This window comes from Oryctolagus cuniculus, chromosome 5 (genome assembly GCF_964237555.1).
Source record: "Oryctolagus cuniculus chromosome 5, mOryCun1.1, whole genome shotgun sequence".
In the NCBI taxonomy this organism is placed as follows: domain Eukaryota; kingdom Metazoa; phylum Chordata; class Mammalia; order Lagomorpha; family Leporidae; genus Oryctolagus; species Oryctolagus cuniculus.
In genome coordinates, this window is record NC_091436.1 from 24,691,454 (window position 1) to 24,712,575 (window position 21,122).

Genomic DNA, 21,122 nt, shown 5'->3' on the forward strand with positions numbered 1-21,122 from the left:
CAAGTTGAGCACCCCTAATCCAAAAATCTGAAATGCTCCAAAATCCAAGCTTCTGAGTGCCGCCATCACACTACCAGTGGAAAATTCCACACCTGACCTAACGTGATGAGTCAGTCTAAATGCAAGTGAAGTACAAATATAGCATAAAATTACCCTCAGGATATAAGACTTCCTGAAACATAAATGAATGTCATGTGCTGACATGGGTACTATCCCCAATATATTTCATTATACATATGCAAAGATTACAAAGTTAGAAATCTGAAATACCTCTAGTCCCCACATTTCAGGTGAGGGATACTCAAAGGTGTAAAGCCAAATTAAAACCAGGATAGACATCCTCCAAGTGTCCTTGGCAGGAGGAGAGAAGGAGGCCTTTGTTGAACCCATCCTGGGGCCTGGTCTATGACTCACTCATAACATCCCCCACCCTCCCCGACCACAAGAAAGTGCAGGTTTTGAGATTTTCTGAGAAATAGTACCGTTGTCCTAGAAAAGCTCTGCATTTAGTGCCACCCACGACAACACGCCTTTGACTAACTGCCACAGAGCTACAGGGAAGTCAGTGACTGTTTATTCTTTAATATTGAAAGTTTAGACAAACAGAACTTAAAATTTCAAGCCAGCACTGAGAGCAACTCAAAGAAAATATTAACAGAACGCCATTACTATGTAAAGAACACACACTCTGTGCCGTGTAAATTTTGGTGTTCATAGGGCTGTGTCTGCCATTCAGACTCAAAAGCTGAGGAACACAGCAAAATGCTGTTAGTTATCTGTCAACAAATAGCGCCAGGATCACATGGGTTTTGGTTTTGATGTGTCGCATATTTTTATTTCCAATTTTTTCTAGATGTAAAAAAGGAAAAGTTACTAATTACACCCACCACACCTCTATGCAAAATGGACTCTTCAGGCAAAACACAGAATGACAATACAGAGCAACTTCGCTGAGAGAGATAAGAAAATGTACTCTGTGGATGGAAAATAATGAATTTTAGAAAAGGGAAAAGACAGAAGGAAGCCCTCAGGCCTCTCCCTGGCTCTCTCCTGCAGCTAAGCATCACTCTACAATCCAGAAGCCTTTCCCCGACATCCCTCTCAATGCTGTATTTAAATCCTGTGGCACAGATTCTTTTTGTTTTCCAAATATACACCTCAGCCCTTGCAGTTCCTATTATGGTCCCAGTTCCCAGGCCAGAATTCTTGCTACTGATGCCTGGAAGAGGAGATGTAACCAGAGAAATGTCTGCCGGTCTTAGCCTCTCGTGACCTGGCTGTACATCTTGTCCCATGCTTCAGACCAACAGTGAGGATGCTTTGCTTTGCTTACTGTAAAAACTGGTACCTAGGACCACAAGCTGCAATAGTAAAGATGTCCTATATCACCCACCAATAACCTCTATAATAAATTCTTCCCTAAAGGAGGAATTTTAAGAAATATCTTTAGTTATTTATTTTCACTTTATAAGAAAGGCTGAGATGGAAAGAGACAGAGACAGAGATCTTCCATTTGCTGGTTCACTTCTCAAATGCTGGGGCTAGGCCAGGACAGCCAGGATCCTGTAACTCAATCCACGTCTCCTAGGTGAGTGGCAGGGACCCAGGTACTTGATCTATCATTTCCTGCCTCCCAGGGTGTTCAGTAGCAGGAAGCTGGAATTCGAAGTGAAGTCAGGATTCAACTCAGTCTGATATGGGATACAAGTATCTCAAGCAACATCTTGACTGCTGTGCCAAATGCCCACCAAAAGGAGGTATTTTAATTGGAATAATGGCAGAGAATCCTGTCTCTATGTTCATTTTAAATTTCTTTTAGAAACATAAAGAGAAAGCAACAATAGTGCATTTGCAGGCAGAAGACATGGATTCCAGTCTTGGCTGTGCCCTCTGTGAGTCATGTTGCTCCCAAACCCCCATTTCCCATCCCCATTCCTCACAGTACCAGCAACTATGGGGGAGCATATTTGAAAATACTTTGTACACAGTAAAGTCATCAATAAGATGTTATTATTATGAGCCTTTGAAAAAACAGAATTTTACTTTGTGTTTGTAACTCACAATTCTTTCATCTGTATTGAGGGAGAATCTAGTGGAGTGCAGAAAGATAGTGTCGTTGACGGAGACTCAAACAAAAAAAAGACCAAGTCCTTATTTGCCATTATAAGTTGCAAGAATCTGGCAAAAAATCAATGAACACTTTCTGTGAGAATCCACTGAGACATGAAGTTACAAAACCATACAACTGCAAATATTTGCAAACTATGCAACAGATAAAGGGTTAATAACCAGAATCTACAAAGAGATCAAGAAACTCCACAAAAACAAAACCAACAACCCAATTAAGAGATGGGCCAAGGACCTCAATAGACATTTTTCAAAAGAGGAAATCCAAATGGCCAACAGGCACATGAAAAAATGTTCAAGGTCATTAGCAATCAGAGAAATGCAAATCAAAACCACAATGAGGTTCCACCTCACCCCGGTTAGAATGGCTCACATTCAGAAATCTACCAACAACAGATGCTGGCGAGGATGTGGGGAAAAAGGGACACTAACCCACTGTTGGTGGGAATGCAAACTGGTCAAGCCACTATGGAAGTCAGTCTGGAGATTCCTCAGAAACCTGAAGATAACCCTACCGTTCGACCCAGCCATCCCACTCCTTGGAATTTACCCAAAGGAATTTAAATTGGCAAACAAAAAAGCGGTCTGCAGCCTAATGTTTATTGCAGCACAATTCACAATAGCTAAGACCTGGAACCAACCTAAATGCCCATCAACGGTAGACTGGATAAAGAAATTATGGGATATGTACTCTTTAGAATACTATACCGCAGTAAGAAACAACGAAATCCAGTCATTTGCAACAAAATGGAGGAATCTGGAACACATCATGCTGAGTGAAATAAGCCAGTCCCAAAGGGACAAATACCATATGTTCTCCCTGATTGGTGACAACTGACTGAACACCAAAAAGGAAACCTGTTGAAGTGAAAGGGACACTATGGGAAACGGTGACTTGATCAGCATAGCCCTGACTGTTAATGAACAACTTAATACATTATCCCTCTTAGTAGTTTTTTTGTCTGTTCTACTTAATATGACTGGTTTAATTCTGTAATTAATACACAGTTATTCTTAAGTGTTGAAATTGAACTGAAATGTGATCCCTGTTAAACATAAGAGTAGGAATAAGAGAGGGAAGAGATATATAATTTGGGACATGCTCAAGCTGACTTGCCCCAAATGGTAGAGTTAGAAACATACCAGGGGACTCCAATTTAATCCCATCAAGGTGGCATGTACCAATGCCATCTCACTAGTCCAAGTGATCAATTTCAGTTCGCAATTGATCATAATGAAAGGACTAAGAGTCAAAGGGAGCACATAAGCAAGTCTAGTACCTGCTAACACTAACCGATAGAATAAATAAAGGGGAGAGTGATCCAACATGGGAAGTGAGATACTCAGCAGACTCATAGAATGGCAGATGCCCTAAATAGCACTCTGGCCTCAGAATCAGCCCTAAAGGCATTCAGATCTGGCTGAAAAGCCCATGAGAGTATTTCAGGCATGGAAAGCCAAGACACTCTGGCAAAAGATCTCTGTGAGTGAGATCTCAGTGGAAAGAACAGGTCTTCAAAGAAGGAGGTACCTTTCTCTGAAGGGAGGAGAGAACCTCCACTTTGACTATGACCTTGTCTAAACAAGATAAGAGTCGGAGAACTCAAGGGGCTTCCATAGCCTTGGAAACTCATGACTGGAGCATAGGGAGATTACTGATGCCATAGACAGGAGTGTCAATTGGTAAAGTCAACAACAGGAGTCACTGTGCACTTACTCCTCATGTAGGATCTCTGTCCTTAATGTGCTGTGCATTGAGATTTAATGCTATAACGAGTACTCAAATAATATATTTCACTTTGTGTTTCTATGGGGGTGCAAACTGTTGAAATCTTTACTTAATGTATACTAAACTGATCCTCTGTAAAAAAAAAAAAAAAAGAAAAGAAAAGAAAAGAAAAGAAACTATCAACTCCCAACTTGACTCTCACTGGGATTAAACATGACAATAGGTCTGATCTGATTTCATCATCATTAAAAAAAATCATCTATTATTTTTCACTTTATGTTTCTGTGTGGGAGCAAACTGTTGAAATCCTTACTTAATGTATACTAAGCTGATCTTCTGTATATTAAGATAATCGAAAATGAATCTTGATGTGAATGGAAGGGGAGAGGGAGTGGGAAAGGGGAGGGTTGTGGGTGGGAGGGACGGTATGGGGGGGAAGCCATAGTAATCCATTATTCGTACTTGGGAAACGTATATTCATTAAATAAAAGTTAAAAAAAAAAAAACACCATACAACTGCAAATTGTGTACTACACATCCTTTACATTAACTAAATTTTTACTTCTCTGATGACCATGCACATATGCACATATTTTTACCCACAGAGAGCCAGTTAAAGATTTGCAGGTCCAGCCCCAGTCTCCTTGGTACCTTGCCATTCCCTCAACAAGAGAGGCTGAAACTGGGTGAGTTGTGTGAAGTGCTCTGAACATCAGAGAGACGGTACCGTGCCAGCTGTGGGTACTCCTTACCTGGCACCTGGGAAACCAGCAGCTCTGCAAAAAGAAATGTAACTACTCTCGGGCAGCCATACTGTGGGAAACCTAGGTAGGAGGGAAGGTTCTAGAGGATGAGAGGTCGCATGGATAGGAAGAATGTAAGGCACAGACTCATTAGCAGTCAAGCAGACTTGGAAATGGATTCTCCAGGCCACCACCTCAGCCAATGCCATGTGGATTAGAAACACAGTGTAGAGCCAAGAGCTTCTGAAACTCCTAACTGGCAAAGTTGTGTGCAAAACAAATAGTTGCTTAAAGGCACTAGCTTTTGGAAGAGATGTGTTACAAAACAGTTGATAATCTGAATCCTACTGCAAGACTTCTGTGCTCCAGTTAATAAATGGGAAGCCTAGAGAAGTCATGCGACTGGCTGGCTATGAAATGAGCATTAAGTAACAAAGATGGATTACATCAAATTGAGAACCTTCTGCACTGCAAAAGAAACACTCCATTGGGCCGGCGCTGTGGTATAGCAGGTAAAGCCGCCGCCTGCAATGCCAGCATCCCATATGGGCACCAGTTTGAGTCCCAGCGTTTCCACTTCCGATCTGGCTCTCTGCTATGGCCTGGGAAAACAGTGGAAGATGGCCCACGTCCTTGGGTCCATGCATCCGCATGGGAGACCCGGAAGAAGCTCCTGGCTCCTGGCTTCAGACTGGTGCAGCTCCAGATGTTGTGGTCAACTGAGGAGTGAACCAGTGGATGGAAGACCTCTCTTTCTCTCTCTGCCTCTCCTTCTTTGTGTAACTCTTTCAAATAAATAAATAAATAAATCTTTAAAAGAGAACCTGCAAAGTGAAGAGGCAACCAACAGAATGGGAGAAATTATTTGTAAACTCTGCAACTGATAAAGGATTAATAACCAATATATATAAAGATATCAAGAAATTCCACACCAGCAAAACAAACAATGCAGTTAAGAAATGGTCAAAGAACTTAAACAGGCATTTTTCAAAAGAGGAATTCCAAATGGCCAACACACATGAAAAAATGCTCAGATCACTAGCCATCAGGGAAATGCAAATCAAAACCACAATGAAGTTTCACCTCACCCCAGTTAGAATGGCTCTCATATTGAAATCAACTAACAACAAATGCTGGTGAGGATGTGAGGAAAAAAATACTCTAATCCACTGTTGGTGAGAATGTAAACTGCTACAGCCACTGTGAAAGACAGTATGGAGATTCCTTAGAAATCTGAATATAGACCTACCATATGACCCAGCCATCTTACTCCAGGGAATTTACCCAAGGAAAATGAAATCAGCATATGAAAGACTTATCTGCACACCCATGTCTATTGCAGCTCAATTCACAGTAGCTAAGATATGGAATCAACCTAAATGTCCATCAACTGAAGACTGGATAAAGAAATTAACATATGTACATTATGGAATACTATATAGCAGTAAGAAAAAATCTGGTTGTTTGCAACAAAATGGATGAAACTGGAAAACATCATACTTAAAGAAATAAGTCAGTCCCAAAAAGACAAAGGCATATGTTCTCCCTGACCTGTGAGAGCTAACAGAGCACCTAAAAGGCAGTCTGTAGAAATGAAATTGACACTTCGAGAGCAATGACTTTGAACAGCCGCTGTCTCAACTGTTGAGGAACAGGGTTTTGTTTTTTTTTTTTTTTTTTTTTTTTATACTATTTGTTAAATTCTTTACTTAGTATAGAGTTAATCATAAGTGTATAAAGTTAATTCAAAGCAGATCTTAGTGAAAAATAAGAACAGGAATAGGAGAGGGAGGAGAAAGAGGGGTGGGAGTGTGGTTGGGGGGGGTGGGAAAGGTGCGAAGAATCACCATGTTCCTAAAGTTGTAATTACGAAATGTATTAAGTTTGTATTCCTTAAATAAAAGGTTTCTGGGGGAAAAAAAAGGAACAAAGATAGGGTTCATACTGAGGTCTTCCTCCATCAAGTTCAACATCACATCCAATAAGATGAACCTCAGGGCCTATGTCATCTATATACTTGCCTCACATCTCCACATTGTGTGTGCTGGTTTTTATTTTAAAAATAACAAGTCAGTTATATGGATGATGTGGCCGCCAATGTGGTATGAAGTTATAGAGACCAGTTGTCTGAAAATATATGTCAGGGATATGCAGCTCTGGGTAAAGACATGTTCTAGAAAAGGTGGGCACAGGCGGTGAGATATGGGCCCAGATGGTGCTAGGATGGATCACCAACAGGAAGCTGTTTCCTAGGATCTGTTTAGACATTTAAAAGCAGAAGTGGCAGCATTTATTTTCAGTAGCTTCAGTTTTTCTAAAATGGTATATACAGTCCCAAAGTTAAAAAATATAAAACTCTCATTTTTAAAATAAATTACAGGGGCAGGCATTGTGGTGTAGCGGGTAAAGCCACCACCTACAGTGCTAGCATCCCATATGGGCACTAATTCAAGTCCTGGCAGCTCCACTTCCGATTCAGCTCTCCGCTATGGCCTGGGAAAGCAGTGGAAGATGGCCCAAGTCCCTGGGCTTCTGAACTCGCGTAGGAGATCCAGAAGAAGCTCCTGGTTCTTGGCTTCGGATTGGTCCAGCCCCGGGCATTGTGGCCATTTGGAGAATGAACCAGCAGATGGAAGACCTTTCTCTTTCTCTCTCTGCCTCTGTCTCTCTGTATCTCTGACGCTCAAATAAATAAATAAATCTTTTTTTTAAAATCACACATTTTTTAATCAACTAACTTACTGAAAAACATACATTGCTTTGAACCTGATAAAATCATTATGGAGTGTTTCATTTAAGGTTAAGAAAGCAATAGAAATTGGAAATGCCTACTATAATAATGAAGATTAGCATGTGCTATTCTCATTCTAAAAATGAAATATACACTAAGACTATTAATAGTTTTAGTATCTCTGGGCAATAAATACTATTTTATTATATTCATCTTTCAACACTTGAAGGAAACAAACAATTTTCTATTAGGTAAGAAACAGTATTTTTAGAAATTATTTTTTTAATTCTCTTTTTTAAAGATTTATTTATTTATTTGGAAGGCAGAGTTACACAGAGAGAGGAGAGGCAGAGGCAGAGACAGAGAGAGAGAGAGAGAGAGAGTTCTTCCATCCGCTGGTTCACTCCTCAGTTGGCTGCAAAGGCTCAAGCTGCGCCGATCTGAAGCCAGGAGCCAGGAGCTTCTTTCTGGTCTCCCATGAGGGTGCAGAGGCCCAAGGACTTGGGCCATCTTCTACTGCTTTCCCAGGCCATAGCAGAGAGCTGGATCGGAGGTGGAACAGCCGGGACTTGAACTGGTGCCTGTATGCTATGCCGGCACTGCAAGCGGCGGCTTTACCTGCTACACCACAGCACCAGCCACTTTTTATTAATTTTTTAAAAATTTTTATTTATTTATTTTTTGACAGGCAGAGTTACAGAGAGAGAGAGAGAGAGAGACAGAAAGGTCTTCCTTTTTCCGTTGGTTCACCCCCGAAGTGAGCCATGGCGCCGGCTTTTATTAATTTTTTTAAAAGGTTTATTTATTTATTTGAAAGTCGGAGTTACACAGAGAGAAGGAGGGGCAGACAGAGAGAGAGGTCTTCCATCCGCTGGTTTATTCCCCAACTGGCTGCAACGGCCGGTGCTGCGCCATTCCAAAGCCAGAAGCCAGAGGCTTCTTTTGGGTCTCCCACGCAGATGCATGCACCCAAGGACTTGGGCCATCTTCCACTACTTTCCCAGGCCATAGCAGAGGGCTGGATCGGAAGTGGAGCAGCTGGGACTTGCAAACTGGCACCCACATGCAATGCCGGCACTGTGGGCAGCCACTTTACCCACTACACCACAGCGCCAGCTCCTTTTTTAATTCTTAAAAAATGCCGTCCATAGGCCGGCGCCACGGCTCACTTGGCTAATCCTCCGCCTGTGGCGCCAGCACCCCGGGGTTCTGGTCCCGGTTGGACGCCGGATTCTGTCCCAGTTGCTCCTCTTCCAGTCCAGCTCTCTGCTGTGGCCCAGAAGGGCAGTGGAGGATGGCCCAAGTGCTTGGGCCCTGCACCCGCATGGGAGACCAGGAGGAAGCACCTGGCTCCTGGCTTCGGATCGACGCAGCGCCGGCTATAGTGGCCATTTTGGGGTTGAACCAACAGAAAGGAAGACCTTTCTCTCTATCTCTCTATCTCTCTCTCTCTCTCTCTGTCTAACTCTGCCTGTCAAAAAAAAAAAAAAAAAAAAAAAAAAAAAAAGCCATACATGGGGGCCAGAGTGTGATGGAGCAGATTAAGCCGCCGCCTGTGATGCCAGAATTCCATATGGGCACTGGTTCGAATTCTGGGCTGCTCCACTTTCAATCCAGTTCCCTGATAATGGCCTGAGAAAAGCAGCAGCAGATGGCCCTAGTACTTGGGCCTCTACTACCTACTGGAGAGACCTGGATGAAGCGCCTGGCTCCTGGCTTTGGGCTGGCTCAGCTCTGGCAGTTGAGGCCATCTGTGGAGTGAACCAGTGGATTAAAGATCTCTCTGTCTCTCTCCTTCTCTTTAACTCTGACTTCCAAATAAATAAATAAATCATTTTTTAGAATGCCATACATTTTTGTGCACTATAGTTGTTATCTTCTTTTCACAGTTTTGAATATTCTGATGTTTGCCAGTGAGCATGTGTCATTTGTATATATACAATATACCATACAAGGGTCCTTCAAAAAGGTCATGGAAAAATGGAATTAAAAGCTAAGTTTAGGGGCCGGGATTGTGACATAGAGGTTAAGCCTCCGCCTGCAATGCCAGCACCCCATATGGGCACCATTTTGAGACTCAGCTGCTCTACTTCCAATCCAGCTCTCTGCTAATGTACCTGGCTTCCCAGCAGAAGATGTTGCAAATGCTTGGGCTCCTGAACCCACGTGGGAGACTTGGAAGGAGTTCCGAGCTCCTAACTTTGGCCTGGCCTAGCCTCAGCAGTTGGGGCCATTTCAGGAGTGAATCAGAAGATTTTATCTCTCTTTTCTTCTTCCTCTCTCTGTAACTCAGCCTTTCAAATAAATGAAAATAAATCTTAAAAAAAGCTAAGTTTACTTTGGTACAAAAATAAATTTAAATCTTTGCATAGTTTTTCCATAATGTGCATATTCCATGAACTTTTTGAAGGATCAATCCCTACCCTCTTGATTCTCTGTTTCTTTCTTTAAAAAGTATACACAGTTAGGGTCTTGGCTGTGGCTTAGTGGGTTAAGCCTCTATCTTTGATGCCAGCATCCCATATGGACTCTGGTTTGAGTTCTGGCTCCTCTACTTCTGATCCAGCTCCCTGCTAATGCGCCTGGGGAAGCAATGGAAGATATCCTTGGATCCCTTCACCCAGTGGGAGACCCGGGTGAAGCCCCTGGCTCCTGGCTTTGGCTTGGCCCAGCCCCAGCTGTTGTAGCCATTTGAGGAGTAAACCAGAGGATGGAAGATCTCTCTCCACCCCCCATCCCTCTCTATAACTCTGTCTTTCAAATAAATAAAATAAATCTAAAAAAATAAAAAAAAGCATGCATGGGGCAGGCGTTTTGCCTACCAGTTAAGATGCCCACATCCCACACTGGAGTGCCTGGGTTCAAAGGCTTCTGACTCCTACTTCCTGCTAATTCATATCCCGAGAGGTAGCAGAAGATGGCTCAAGTGGCTGGGTTTCTACCATCCATATGCAAGACCAGGATTTATTTCTGGCTCCCAGCTTGGCCCTGGTCTGGCCCCAGACATTTTTTCTTATTTTTCTTTGAGGAAACATACATTAAACATGCAGTCCTAAAAATATTGTCTTGGGCTCATGGTTGTGGTACAGCAGGTGAAGCCATAGCTTAAGATAAACCCTATCTGCTGCTGGAGTACTGGTTTGAAGCCTTGCTCCTCCACTTCCCATTCAGCTTCCTGCTAATGCACCTCAGAAGGCAATGGATGATGGCTCAAGTATTTAGGTCCCTGCCAATTACGTGGGGGACCTGAATGGAGTTCCTGGCTCCTGTTTTGGGCCTGGTCCAGTCCTTGTTGTTGTGGCTATTTAGGGAATGAACCAGTGGATGGCAATCTCTGCAACTTTGCCTTTCAAATAAATCAACCTTTCTGTAAAAATGAAAATGTTGTCCTTTACATCTCAGAAAGTCTCAGGAGAAATGTGAGCGATGTTGTCAGAGGGAGAAAACGAGTCTTATCTGTGTGTAGGGAGAGACAATCTATATCCTGGGGCTCAAGGTTCAATCTGCAGGGGAGAAGTGAAAAGTTGAGCGCCTTCAAAGTACTTATAAATAGAAACTAAGCCAGTGGGAGAAAAACCTGGCCAAGCCCATTTCCCCTGAAACCTGGAAGGCCAGCACAAAAACCTGTTTTTGCTTCAACACAAAAAATAACTGAAAAAAAAAAATCCTCTCTATCGTCACTAGAGATAGACAAGCTTCATCTCCCAACAAAAAAAGAGTTAGGGAGGACTAGGGATTGGAAAATTTGTTTCCATATGAGATGTTCAATCATTTAGGCTTTTACTGCTTCCATACTGTGCACTGCTGTGATTTTTACTCACTTACTTGGCCCTACTTACCTTTCTGAAGTTCAGTATCTGCATAAATAGGTAGCTAGTTAAGTTGGATGTGGCAAATTGTATTTTCCAAAGTCAGTCAAATAACCCCTCTAGCCCACATGTTCTACAATAGAACCTTGCCACTCCTCTGTCAACAAGTGTAACTCACTCCCCTTCCCCTGAATCTGGGTTGACCTTATGATTTTGCCTGTAACTAAGAAAAATATATCCCAATATCTCCATTATACACTAGACACATAGTACATGCTTTACAGAACAAAATTTTCTGTTAAGAAGCTTCAACATAAGGCATCATTAAATCCCTAGTTCAACATTAGACAGGGTATAGCATGAATTGATTCAATATCAGATTTTGTTTAGAGACAAAAATTCAATCACATTATTGGGGGATATTACAAACATACTAAGGTGAATCATTTAACAATAAATGATTGGGATAAATCTTTGGCCATGGGACCACGGTACTCATAAAATTGCAATTTTTCTATATTGATGGAACCCTTTATACATTTAATTTCTTTCCGGTCATGAGCAAAGGTAGAGAACATGGGTTGGCAAGCCATAGTCCACAGACCAAGTCAGGCCCACCATCTGCTTTTGTAAGTAAAGAGCTATTGGGACACGTAGACATCTGTTCAATTACAGATAGTGTGCTGCAGCTTTCCTGCCACAATGTCAGAGCTAAGCAGTTGCAACAAAGGTTTTTATGACCCAAAAAACCTAAAATATTTACTCTGCTCATTTATTGAAAAAGTGTGCCATCTTTGATGTAAATCAATACTTTTCCCACTGTTAACAATAATAAGTTGCATAAGTTATATTTTATAAGACTAAGGAGAAATCCTTGTTGTGGGGAGGCTCTCTTCATTTAGATTTGAATGCAGGCAGGTTACATGGTAACCAGGAAGTACTTTCTCTGAGATTTAAGTAAAAGAACCACATTGATATTACTAACTGTGTCATCTACAGTGGCATACATAATCTGAGGTTGTTGGGATATTTGGTAAGATCCAGTCTCCTAGGATCACTAAATGGAGAGTAGGTGGTTAGTGGGACATTTAGAAAAGCAACCCAATCAGTGTTCCAGCCATCGAGATCCTTGCCTTGTCTGCAGGTGTTAACCTGGCCCAGGGCTTGTCTGCTCGTCGGTCATAGTCGGGAGAATCAGTGACTTCCACATACTCATTAAACCGTAGGATCCTTCGAGCTTGGAGCTCTGCTACTGTGGGTCTCAGGCTGAGCTGCAGAAAGACAGGAAAAAAAGGTGGAGTTCAGTGAACCAATGACTGCCTCATGGTGGCAAGTTTTCCATAGAGAACTCCTCCAAGTTATGGTTAAACAGGGTCACTTTCAGGTATCAAAAAAAAAAAAAAAAAAAAAAAAAGGCAGCAGCATCTTGGGAATTTGTAATGAGAACTAGAAAGCAATGTGCCCTAATTTTTGAGACTATAAAAATCATCCTTGTTAGCTAGGTCACAGTCTTGGACAGCCATCTGCATTACACTCTTCCCCCCAACCTTCCTGGCTCTGAGATGAAGACCTGCCTGTCATCCCTGACACAAGGAGCACGCAGCCTCGCAGGCACCACAGTAGGGAGCCCGGGTACAAGAGGGCTGCTCTTGTGGTCCAAGGATCAAGACAAAGGTTGTGAAATTCTTAGAAATGAGAGTAAATGTCTCTGTTCCTGTTACATGAAACCCATATATTCAAAATGCTCAATGTTGCAACACAGAAATGAGCCAGTGAAGGCTGTGCATACAGCAGTCTTCCTTGAGAAAAGAAGGACCCAGTACCCAAGCTTGACCAGAAAAGCCACAGTGCAGGAAAGAGGAGGGGACAGTTGCTGGAGAACCATACTTCAGTGGGGCCCAAACTGTTTAAAATCAGCTGCCACCTTTCCAACACCTCTGATCACTTGGGTTCCTCCATGTGATCTTTGCCAAATTATAATTCTACTGAATCGAGTCAGCCCTTTGGGTGTTTACTTTCCTCTCTGGGCCCTTTCTAAAGCCCAAACTGCTCTGATGGCTGAAAGAAACCTGACTTGCTGACTAACAGCATCATCTACCCTCAGTAATTGAGGTTTACCCCTTGTTATGGTCTTCTCAGTAGGGACAAAAAAAAAAAAAAAATCTTAGTATTTCTGGATAAATAAACCCAGGACTCTGTTTCACCTATAGGGTTCATTTTCAGTATCTTTTCTTTCTCATCAGTATCTGGCTATAGTTAGACTGTCTCCTCTTTGGGGATATTCCATATTTTCATAGGCTCAAGAACAGTACACTATGCATGGACTCTGCAGTTGAAAGTAGCCCCTTTCCTGGCCTCAGTTTTATCCCAACTAAATTCAGAGGCTGAACTAGGTCAATGCCCTGATTGAGACAAGACATTTAGGGACTCTTAAAAGGCCTAGGTCCATACCCTACGCCTCTCTGATCTGGGATATGGTAACTACAGCTCCTTCTGTCTTCATAGAGCCCTAGTAGGCAATAGACAGGGGAGGGAATAAAGCATGTGGTTCTATTCTTCTCCTAGCTGCTGTCCAACTGGATTGCAGGTGGAGGTAAGGACACAGAGGAACACTTGTCCCTGAGGACCAGCCAGAAGGCAGGGGACCAATGGCTACACAGGTCAGAAATTCTCCATTCAGTTTTGCCCCTTAGAATGGGGCCAACAGTGTTACAAGCTGACTGTCCCCTGTGGCAGGGAGCTCAGTATGGTGGGGGCAAGTGGAAGGAAGGGAGAAGGACAGGCACTGTCGCTTCAAGGAGGGGCCCAGCTGGACTGAAAAAAAACTCTGTGTATGGCAGGAGTGAGCCCTGAGCAATGAGAAGTGGCTACTGCTCACCAGGAGCTGAAGTACAAGGCCACTGAAGGCCAGCAGAGCCATCCCCAGACAGATTACAGAAGCTTTCAGCTTGATCATTATTTGACATTTAGGAGCTTTGGGAAAACAAGAAATGAATTAAGATCTTTTTCCCTGAAAAATAAAAATCTTTCCAAATACAGTCCCTATAACTTTTCCATGGAAATGGAGTATTTCCTGCACCCACCTTGAAATGCTTCTGCCGTGATCTCCTCAGCCAACCCACAAAAATGTGGGTCAGGCCACACACTTCACTGCAATGTCATATTTTAGTCACTCTGCCCTTTTCCAGGTATGAAAGGTATAGCTGAAGAATTATTATAAGAATTTAAATGAAATATAAGCTCTGATAGTACTTAATTTTCCAAAGACTGTTATTATTTTAACAGAGAAAAAATGATGGCCTTGGAATCAGATTTATATTTTATAAATAAGTAGAAACAGTTGTCTGAGTTTTGGAGGGAAACCATTTGTCAATTTCAGTAGCGTTGCAACTGGCAGGGTAGATGATCAAGTTCACTTAATAAATTATTCCTCCAGCTCTCAAACAGAATAGTGGCATATATTCACTGGTACCAAAATATTTATCTAATATTTTAAAAACTAAATGTAAAGTACAGTATTTTTTAAACAATTTTTAAAAATGGAAATATATTTGCTGAAATGCTAATGATGGATTTCTCTGCATGGAAGACTCCTGAGTATTTTTATTTTATTTTTGTTCCTCTTTTCAGTTTTAATTTTTTTTTTTTTTTTTTTGACAGAGTGGACAGTGAGAGAGAGAGACAGAGAGAAAGGTCTTCCCTCGCCGTTGGTTCACCCTCCGAATGGCCGCTGCGGCCGGCGCACCACGCTGATCTGAAGCCAGGAGCCAGGTGCTTCTCTTGGTCTCCCATGCGGGTGTAGGGCCCAAGGACTTGGGCCATCCTCCACTGCACTCCCTGGCCACAGCAGAGAGCTGGCCTGGAAGAGGGGCAACCGGGACAGAATCCGGCACTCCGACTGGGACTAGAACCCGGTGTGCCAGCGCCGCAAGGCGGAGTTTTAAGAATTTTAACACAGAATGTGTATTTTCAGAACCAGAAAATGCAATTTAAAACTATCTGATTACTAACTTGTCAAAATTAACATTGTATTACATTGATTTTAAACCAATGATTACAGGAATAATTACTAATAGCACTAATCACTCCTAAACGTGAGATTTGTATTTTTTAAAAAAGCAATATATATTTCAAAACACACAAGCTCATTAACAGTCATAATTTTATCACCTTTCTGCTGAGTCTGCGTTTAAGTTCCATTTTTGCTTCTTGTTCTTCCTCTTCATTCTTTTCTGTTTATTAAGGAGGGAAAGGCATGATGACTTAGTTACTAAAGATAACTTTATAATCAGAAGAGCATATCAGGCCACAATTATCAGACTCTCACAGAAACTGATCAAACACTTCACTAATATCTTTGAGAAGCTGCCAAAAGATTTTGTAGAAAGATAATTTATATATGAAATTTTTTCTTGTAGGAGTGGTTTACTAATTTTAAACCTTTTTGTTTCCTGACTTCTTGCTCCATTCTGAAAAAACACAAGAGTGCCTGTCAACTCAAGGACTCATGAAACACAATTTACCAGAACTCAGATAAAAGTTTACTTCTGGATCTGATTTTCATGTGAAAATCTGAGACATATTAGAAGAGCAAATTAGAACCATCCGATGCACGTCTGAGCTGCTGATTTCCATTCAAATCCAACCAAAATATTTGATTTGTCTTCCTTGGTTTCCATAGAAGCAGAATGTAAGCATCTCTTTGAACCGTGCTTTCAAACCAGAACGTTCCGAATGGGGTTATGGTGTACTGTGGGTGGAAACGATTTATTTTCTTGTGACTTTGACTTTCCAAAGTCTTCTCTTTCTCTACTGCTTCACCAAGTAGTACAATTTAATGCTGTCCAACAGATGAGATTAAAGAAAAATAACATGAAGAATGTTTTTAAGAAACAACCAGCCCTCCAGGTTTTATGAGCTGCTTATTTGAGAACTTTTTTCTGTTGCTTCCCGCAGCACATCATCTATTTGATATGTGAGGACAGATCTTATTTCTTGGATACTAACACTTATGAAAGATTATCTTTTAAAAAAAGCTATTACAAACTCTATTCAAGAAAATTCACAGTCTAACGGCTCAACCAAAAGGTTGAAAAAGAAAAATCTCTTCTATGAAAGATAATTATATTTATTTTTAAAATTCAAAGACTTCTTACCCCTAAGATTATTAAAATATTAATATTCCATACTTGCAACACTTGTATTTCCATGTTGAACAGGCTAAATTCACTATGAATTTTCCTTCTCTGGACCAGGAAGTTTCTACATCCTTCTGAAATACTAATCTTAATTCAAAAGAAAGAGAATGATCAGTCTATCTAGGGAGTGAACACAAAATCAAATAACTCATGAAACAAGAAACAACTAGTTTATATCCTTTCATTAAATGCCTATAAATTGTTCTATAATTCAAATTTTTTCCTATGAAAATAGTATAGGTTTTTCTAACTGCTTCACAAAATATATCTTTTCAGATCTTTAAAATACATACTTAGCCTCAATTAATTACTTATGAGTAGGATAAAACACATGGATTGTCAGTTATACAAAAGAGACAAATGACAAACTTGTGGGGCATGTGATTCACATCAAAGCTTTACAGGGTGAGGGCTTTGATGATATTATTAACGAATAGTCAATTCTTCCTATGCAGTAATTATGCGACATTTTTAAACGTTATTTTCAAAAAGATGAAAAAGATGGATATTTAGTGCATCCCAAAGGCAACAAATATTCCAATTTTCATTAAATATGTAAAATGTAATTTCCTTCAAGGGAATATTAGACAATTTTGCTTATTAAGCATATTGAATAATGAGGTAACAGCCAGTGATATTTTGAAAAAGGGCCAGCTGCAGTAAGGGGAGTTAAGTAAACAGGATTTCACTATCTGGGGACTCTTTTTTGGCATCAGGAACTGACTTCCTCATATTTCCCAGTTTCAAAAAACTTCTAAAGAAGCTAGAGGAAGACGGTGAGAGGTGGAGGGAAGCCAACATGACTTTTCCTCTGAGTCTTATTAAATAGTTATTGTAAAATCTCTTAGAAAGTCAAGGTTAAATTTAAGATTAATACTTGGAAATTCAAATTTTTTTGTTTGCATATTTCCTTCATTTTTTGATTCATTAGAGGACCAATTAGGAAGTAGTGACCTTTCTGGTCACTTTGGCCTGGAGGGATATTTGTGAAGGAAGTGACGCGGTTCATTGACAATCTTGTTCGCAGCAACTCCCATCACAGCAGAGAGGGGTGGAGGCTTCGGAACAGCCACAGGAAGCATTTCCCATAAACACACAAACAATACATGTGGTTCAACAGCCACAGGCACCACAGGAAACCTGCCTGGCTGGTGAGTGTTGCCCAGACTAGGTTGCGGATGAATGAAAAGGAGAAGAAAGAAAAGTATAGAAGTCCCAACAACTACAGTATTATATTCTTGAGTCATCAATTCAGATTAATGGGTTCAAAAAAGTCAAATATTTTTTGTGGTTTCTGTCTGTTTTTGCAGTTTTGTATGTTTCCATGTGGCTGTTCACAAGTGAAAATGCAAGTATAAATTTATGTTGAAATACATAAAAAATAAGCTGGATCAACAGACGGACAGATATGTGATAAAGCAAGGTATTAAGAGTAGAATATAGATGATAGCTGTATGTATTTTTTCTGTAAAATTCCTCCATCGTTCCTATAGATTCAAAAATTTTTCATACTAAAATGTTGGGGAAGCATACATACAGAACTCAATGGCCTAACCCACTTTTTTTCTCTAAAAGACAGACATACACTTTCAGCTAAATATTGCTAAGAGGGTCTTTTTCAAATCTTGCCCTGTGAAAGGTATTCCATATGCATCACTTTTCCTGGTTTGTGAAAGTTGAGCTTTCAAGCAAAAGTTTCTTTTTGAGGCTTTTTAAGGAACTAGCTATAAATGCATAACTAAATATAACTTAATATCCATATTTTTTTCAAAAATTTTAGTGTCACCGACATAGTTGGGAAAGAATTCAAGTAAGAAGTAAGTAGGAGAATGACACTAAGCAAGAACACTTTTCCTGTGGCGTCTGATGAAAGCTGCCAACATTTATGCCATCTCATTCATGTGTGTTCTACCATCAATGGGCTCTGATAGGAGAACTACTGAATGTCTTATGCTGTGAATAGTCTCCCAGTTGGTCCAGAAAAGACGACCTAGTTACTTCAAAACGACACCACGGCACACACACACTTTTCTTTGAAGAGATCATCCTATTGCTTTTTGCACAAAAGCTGGAGGTGAAACACAGAAACACAGGACCACAATCTACCTGGAAGAACCCAAAGGTCAAGAGGGACTGAGCAACGTTCGTAGCTAAACCACTCAGCTCCCTGGGACCGATCTGCAGAAAGCCTGGGAAAACTGCTAGAATGAACCTCACCGGCTCTCTTGGCTTCCCTTGGCCATACAATACTGTGTCAGGAGATCACAAGCCAGTTATCAGCTTCTCCAGACTGGAAATGTGTCTTTTGTTTCCAGAATAAACATTCTTAGATGTACTTAGAAGGAAGTGAAAAACGGGCTGGAGTAAAATCTAAAGTTGACTTTGGTGTTTCACTCTTTCCCAAACCTCCAGGAAAACAGGGGGTATAAAAGCCAACACAGCACTTAAGATCAATGTGTGATAAATTTATGGATCCATGAAACAGTTCCTCAAACAACCAAACTCCAGTGTGGTTTGGCACTATTTGTCTCCCAGGAGCAGGAAAGAATTACCCAGAACTTGCTTGGCCATTTTTTCTAGGTATTGTATCAGACCTCCAAAAGGACATAATCTCTTTAGGAGCTTATGGTCTATATTTGAGCTTACTTAAAAGTTTAATGCAACAAATATTCACTTAGAACTTGTTATTGAAAGCAGTGAGCCTTTTTTCATTTTGTTTGGCTGTCAAAATTAGACGTTGCTTTTACCCTTCCTAAGTTAAAACACAAACTGTGCCTTCTTTTCTAGTCATGATTTTTTTCTTCTCCAAAACAGGCTCTTCCACACACTGACTGTCACTTTAGTCCTGGGGTTCTGTTGCAAGTTATGCTCACAAACAACAAGGAAAGAAAGCATTGCAAGCAAAAAGACCTTAGGGACAGGGAAGATGCTACCCTCTGTGTTAAGCCTGCACTGTTGGGGTGCCTTAGTGATAGCAAGTAGAGTAAAAACCTGCAACTAAAATATCTCTTTCCTTCAGGAAGGAGAGCAGCTCAGATTGGCATCCAGCAGGCCAATTCAACTCTACTAGCCTGGTAGAAAAGATTTTCCCCATGCCAATGGCTCCTTACCATCGCAGTACTGCCCAGAGATCTGCCCATCCCTGATCTTTGGTGTTTCATATAGTAAAAAGCTCTTTTGAAACTAGATTAACAATATATAAAACACCAGCTAAGTTCATCTTAAAAACAGCCCTTTGTTAACTCACTGCAGTTGGTAGCCACACTGACACACAGGAGCATGATGGACTGCCTCTCTGTCAGACTTGGTCTTTTTTTTTTTTTTTTTTGACAGGCAGAGTGGACAGTGAGAGAGAGAGACAGAGAGAAAGGTCTTCCCTCACCGTTGGTTCATCCTCCAATGGCCGCCGCGGCAGGCACGCTGTGGCCGGCGCACCGCGCTGATCCGATGGCAGAAGCCAGGCACTTCTCCTGGTCTCCCATGGGGTGCAGGGCCCAAACACTTGGGCCATCCTCCACTGCACTCCCTGGCCACAGCAGAGAGCTGGCCTGGAAGAGGGGCAACCGGGACAGAATCCGGCGCTCCGACCGGGACCAGAACCCGGTGTGCCGGCGCTGCAAGGCAGAGGATTAGCCTAGTGAGCTGCGGCGCCAGCCTGGACTCGGTCTTTGATACAGATATGCCAATCAAAAACGCTAGAGTAGTGAGTACAGATTAAAGTCAGAGGATGGGGGGAAAAAATGGGAAAATGAGTATGGGAATTCTGCAAGTGCAGAGAAACTACAGCACCTTAAGAGGGAAGCAGAGTTACAACAACAAAGGAAAATGAAATATATTGAAAAATTCCTTTTACCATAATTTTGTTTTACATGGAGTCATTTGTTGAAACAAGCAACGAACTGTATTATTAATAATAATATAGGAATGTTTGATTTATTTCTTTGTGGATTCTCTGGCCTTTTCTTTGACATTTGTTTGCAAGTAGACTAGGACATTTTCTTCTATTTAACATTTGGATGAGAGAATGCATGTAGCATATTTCATCTTTTCTAACAATTGTTAAGACCACGACTGTAGTCTGATGGATATCAGGTTCAAAGATCTAAATAAAAAATAAAATTCAAGAATTTTTAGTATATAAATAACTATATGTAATTGTCTTATAAATGAGCTATTTCAGTTAGTTGTGAGTAAATGAATATATTATGGTTTCCCACTAATAAATGGATCATGTCTAGAAGCAGTTTATTAATGGTTATACAAAGAACCCTTGAGTAATATAGAATACTCACGTTTCAATATATTTCTTTGCTCTAATTCTTCAGTTGTGGGTCTCTGGCTGAGTCTCCTATGATGACAAAAAGGCAACACTACAAGTTACAAATAAGGACCCTTTAGTTGGAGATGCAAAATAAAAGAACAAAACAATGTTTCTTTTTTTAAATTATTTTGAGAAATAAAAGTCCATTTTTTAAGTTAAAAAATAAAAGTCTTCTTCCCATTACTCTGGAGATTACAGATGGCAGCTAAGTCTATTAACTGTCCCCCTTCTCCATTCTCTCTCTCCCCTTTAGAAATAGAACTGCCTGGGTTTTAGCAAAGTGTCTGGCTCCAGCCATCTGCCTCCCCAGTAGCTGTATCTGGTTATGTGACTGAGTTTTTACAATGGATGGGACAGACTGATATCTGTAACTTCCACTTTTTACCCTTAGAGTGACTGGGTGTGTATCCTCTTCTCTATCTTTCCTTCTAGCACAGGCTAGAACTTAACCTTGGTGGTGGAAG

The 21,122-nt window shown here is 41.0% G+C and overlaps 1 protein-coding gene across 10 annotated transcripts in view; it reads right to left on the reverse strand.

Moving 5' to 3' along the window:
• Positions 1-21,122, reverse strand: part of PHACTR2 (phosphatase and actin regulator 2) — a 321,121-nt gene that overhangs the window by 18,605 nt on the left and 281,394 nt on the right. For all 10 annotated transcript variants that reach the window (XM_051854253.2, XM_008263585.4, XM_051854256.2 and 7 more), the window contains 3 exons: positions 20,630-20,685; positions 15,310-15,371; positions 12,273-12,410 (listed from right to left, as the gene is read on the reverse strand). In XM_051854253.2, coding sequence (XP_051710213.1) covers positions 12,273-12,410; positions 15,310-15,371; positions 20,630-20,685 — 256 coding nt within the window. The remainder of the gene's footprint in view (positions 1-12,272; positions 12,411-15,309; positions 15,372-20,629; positions 20,686-21,122) is intronic.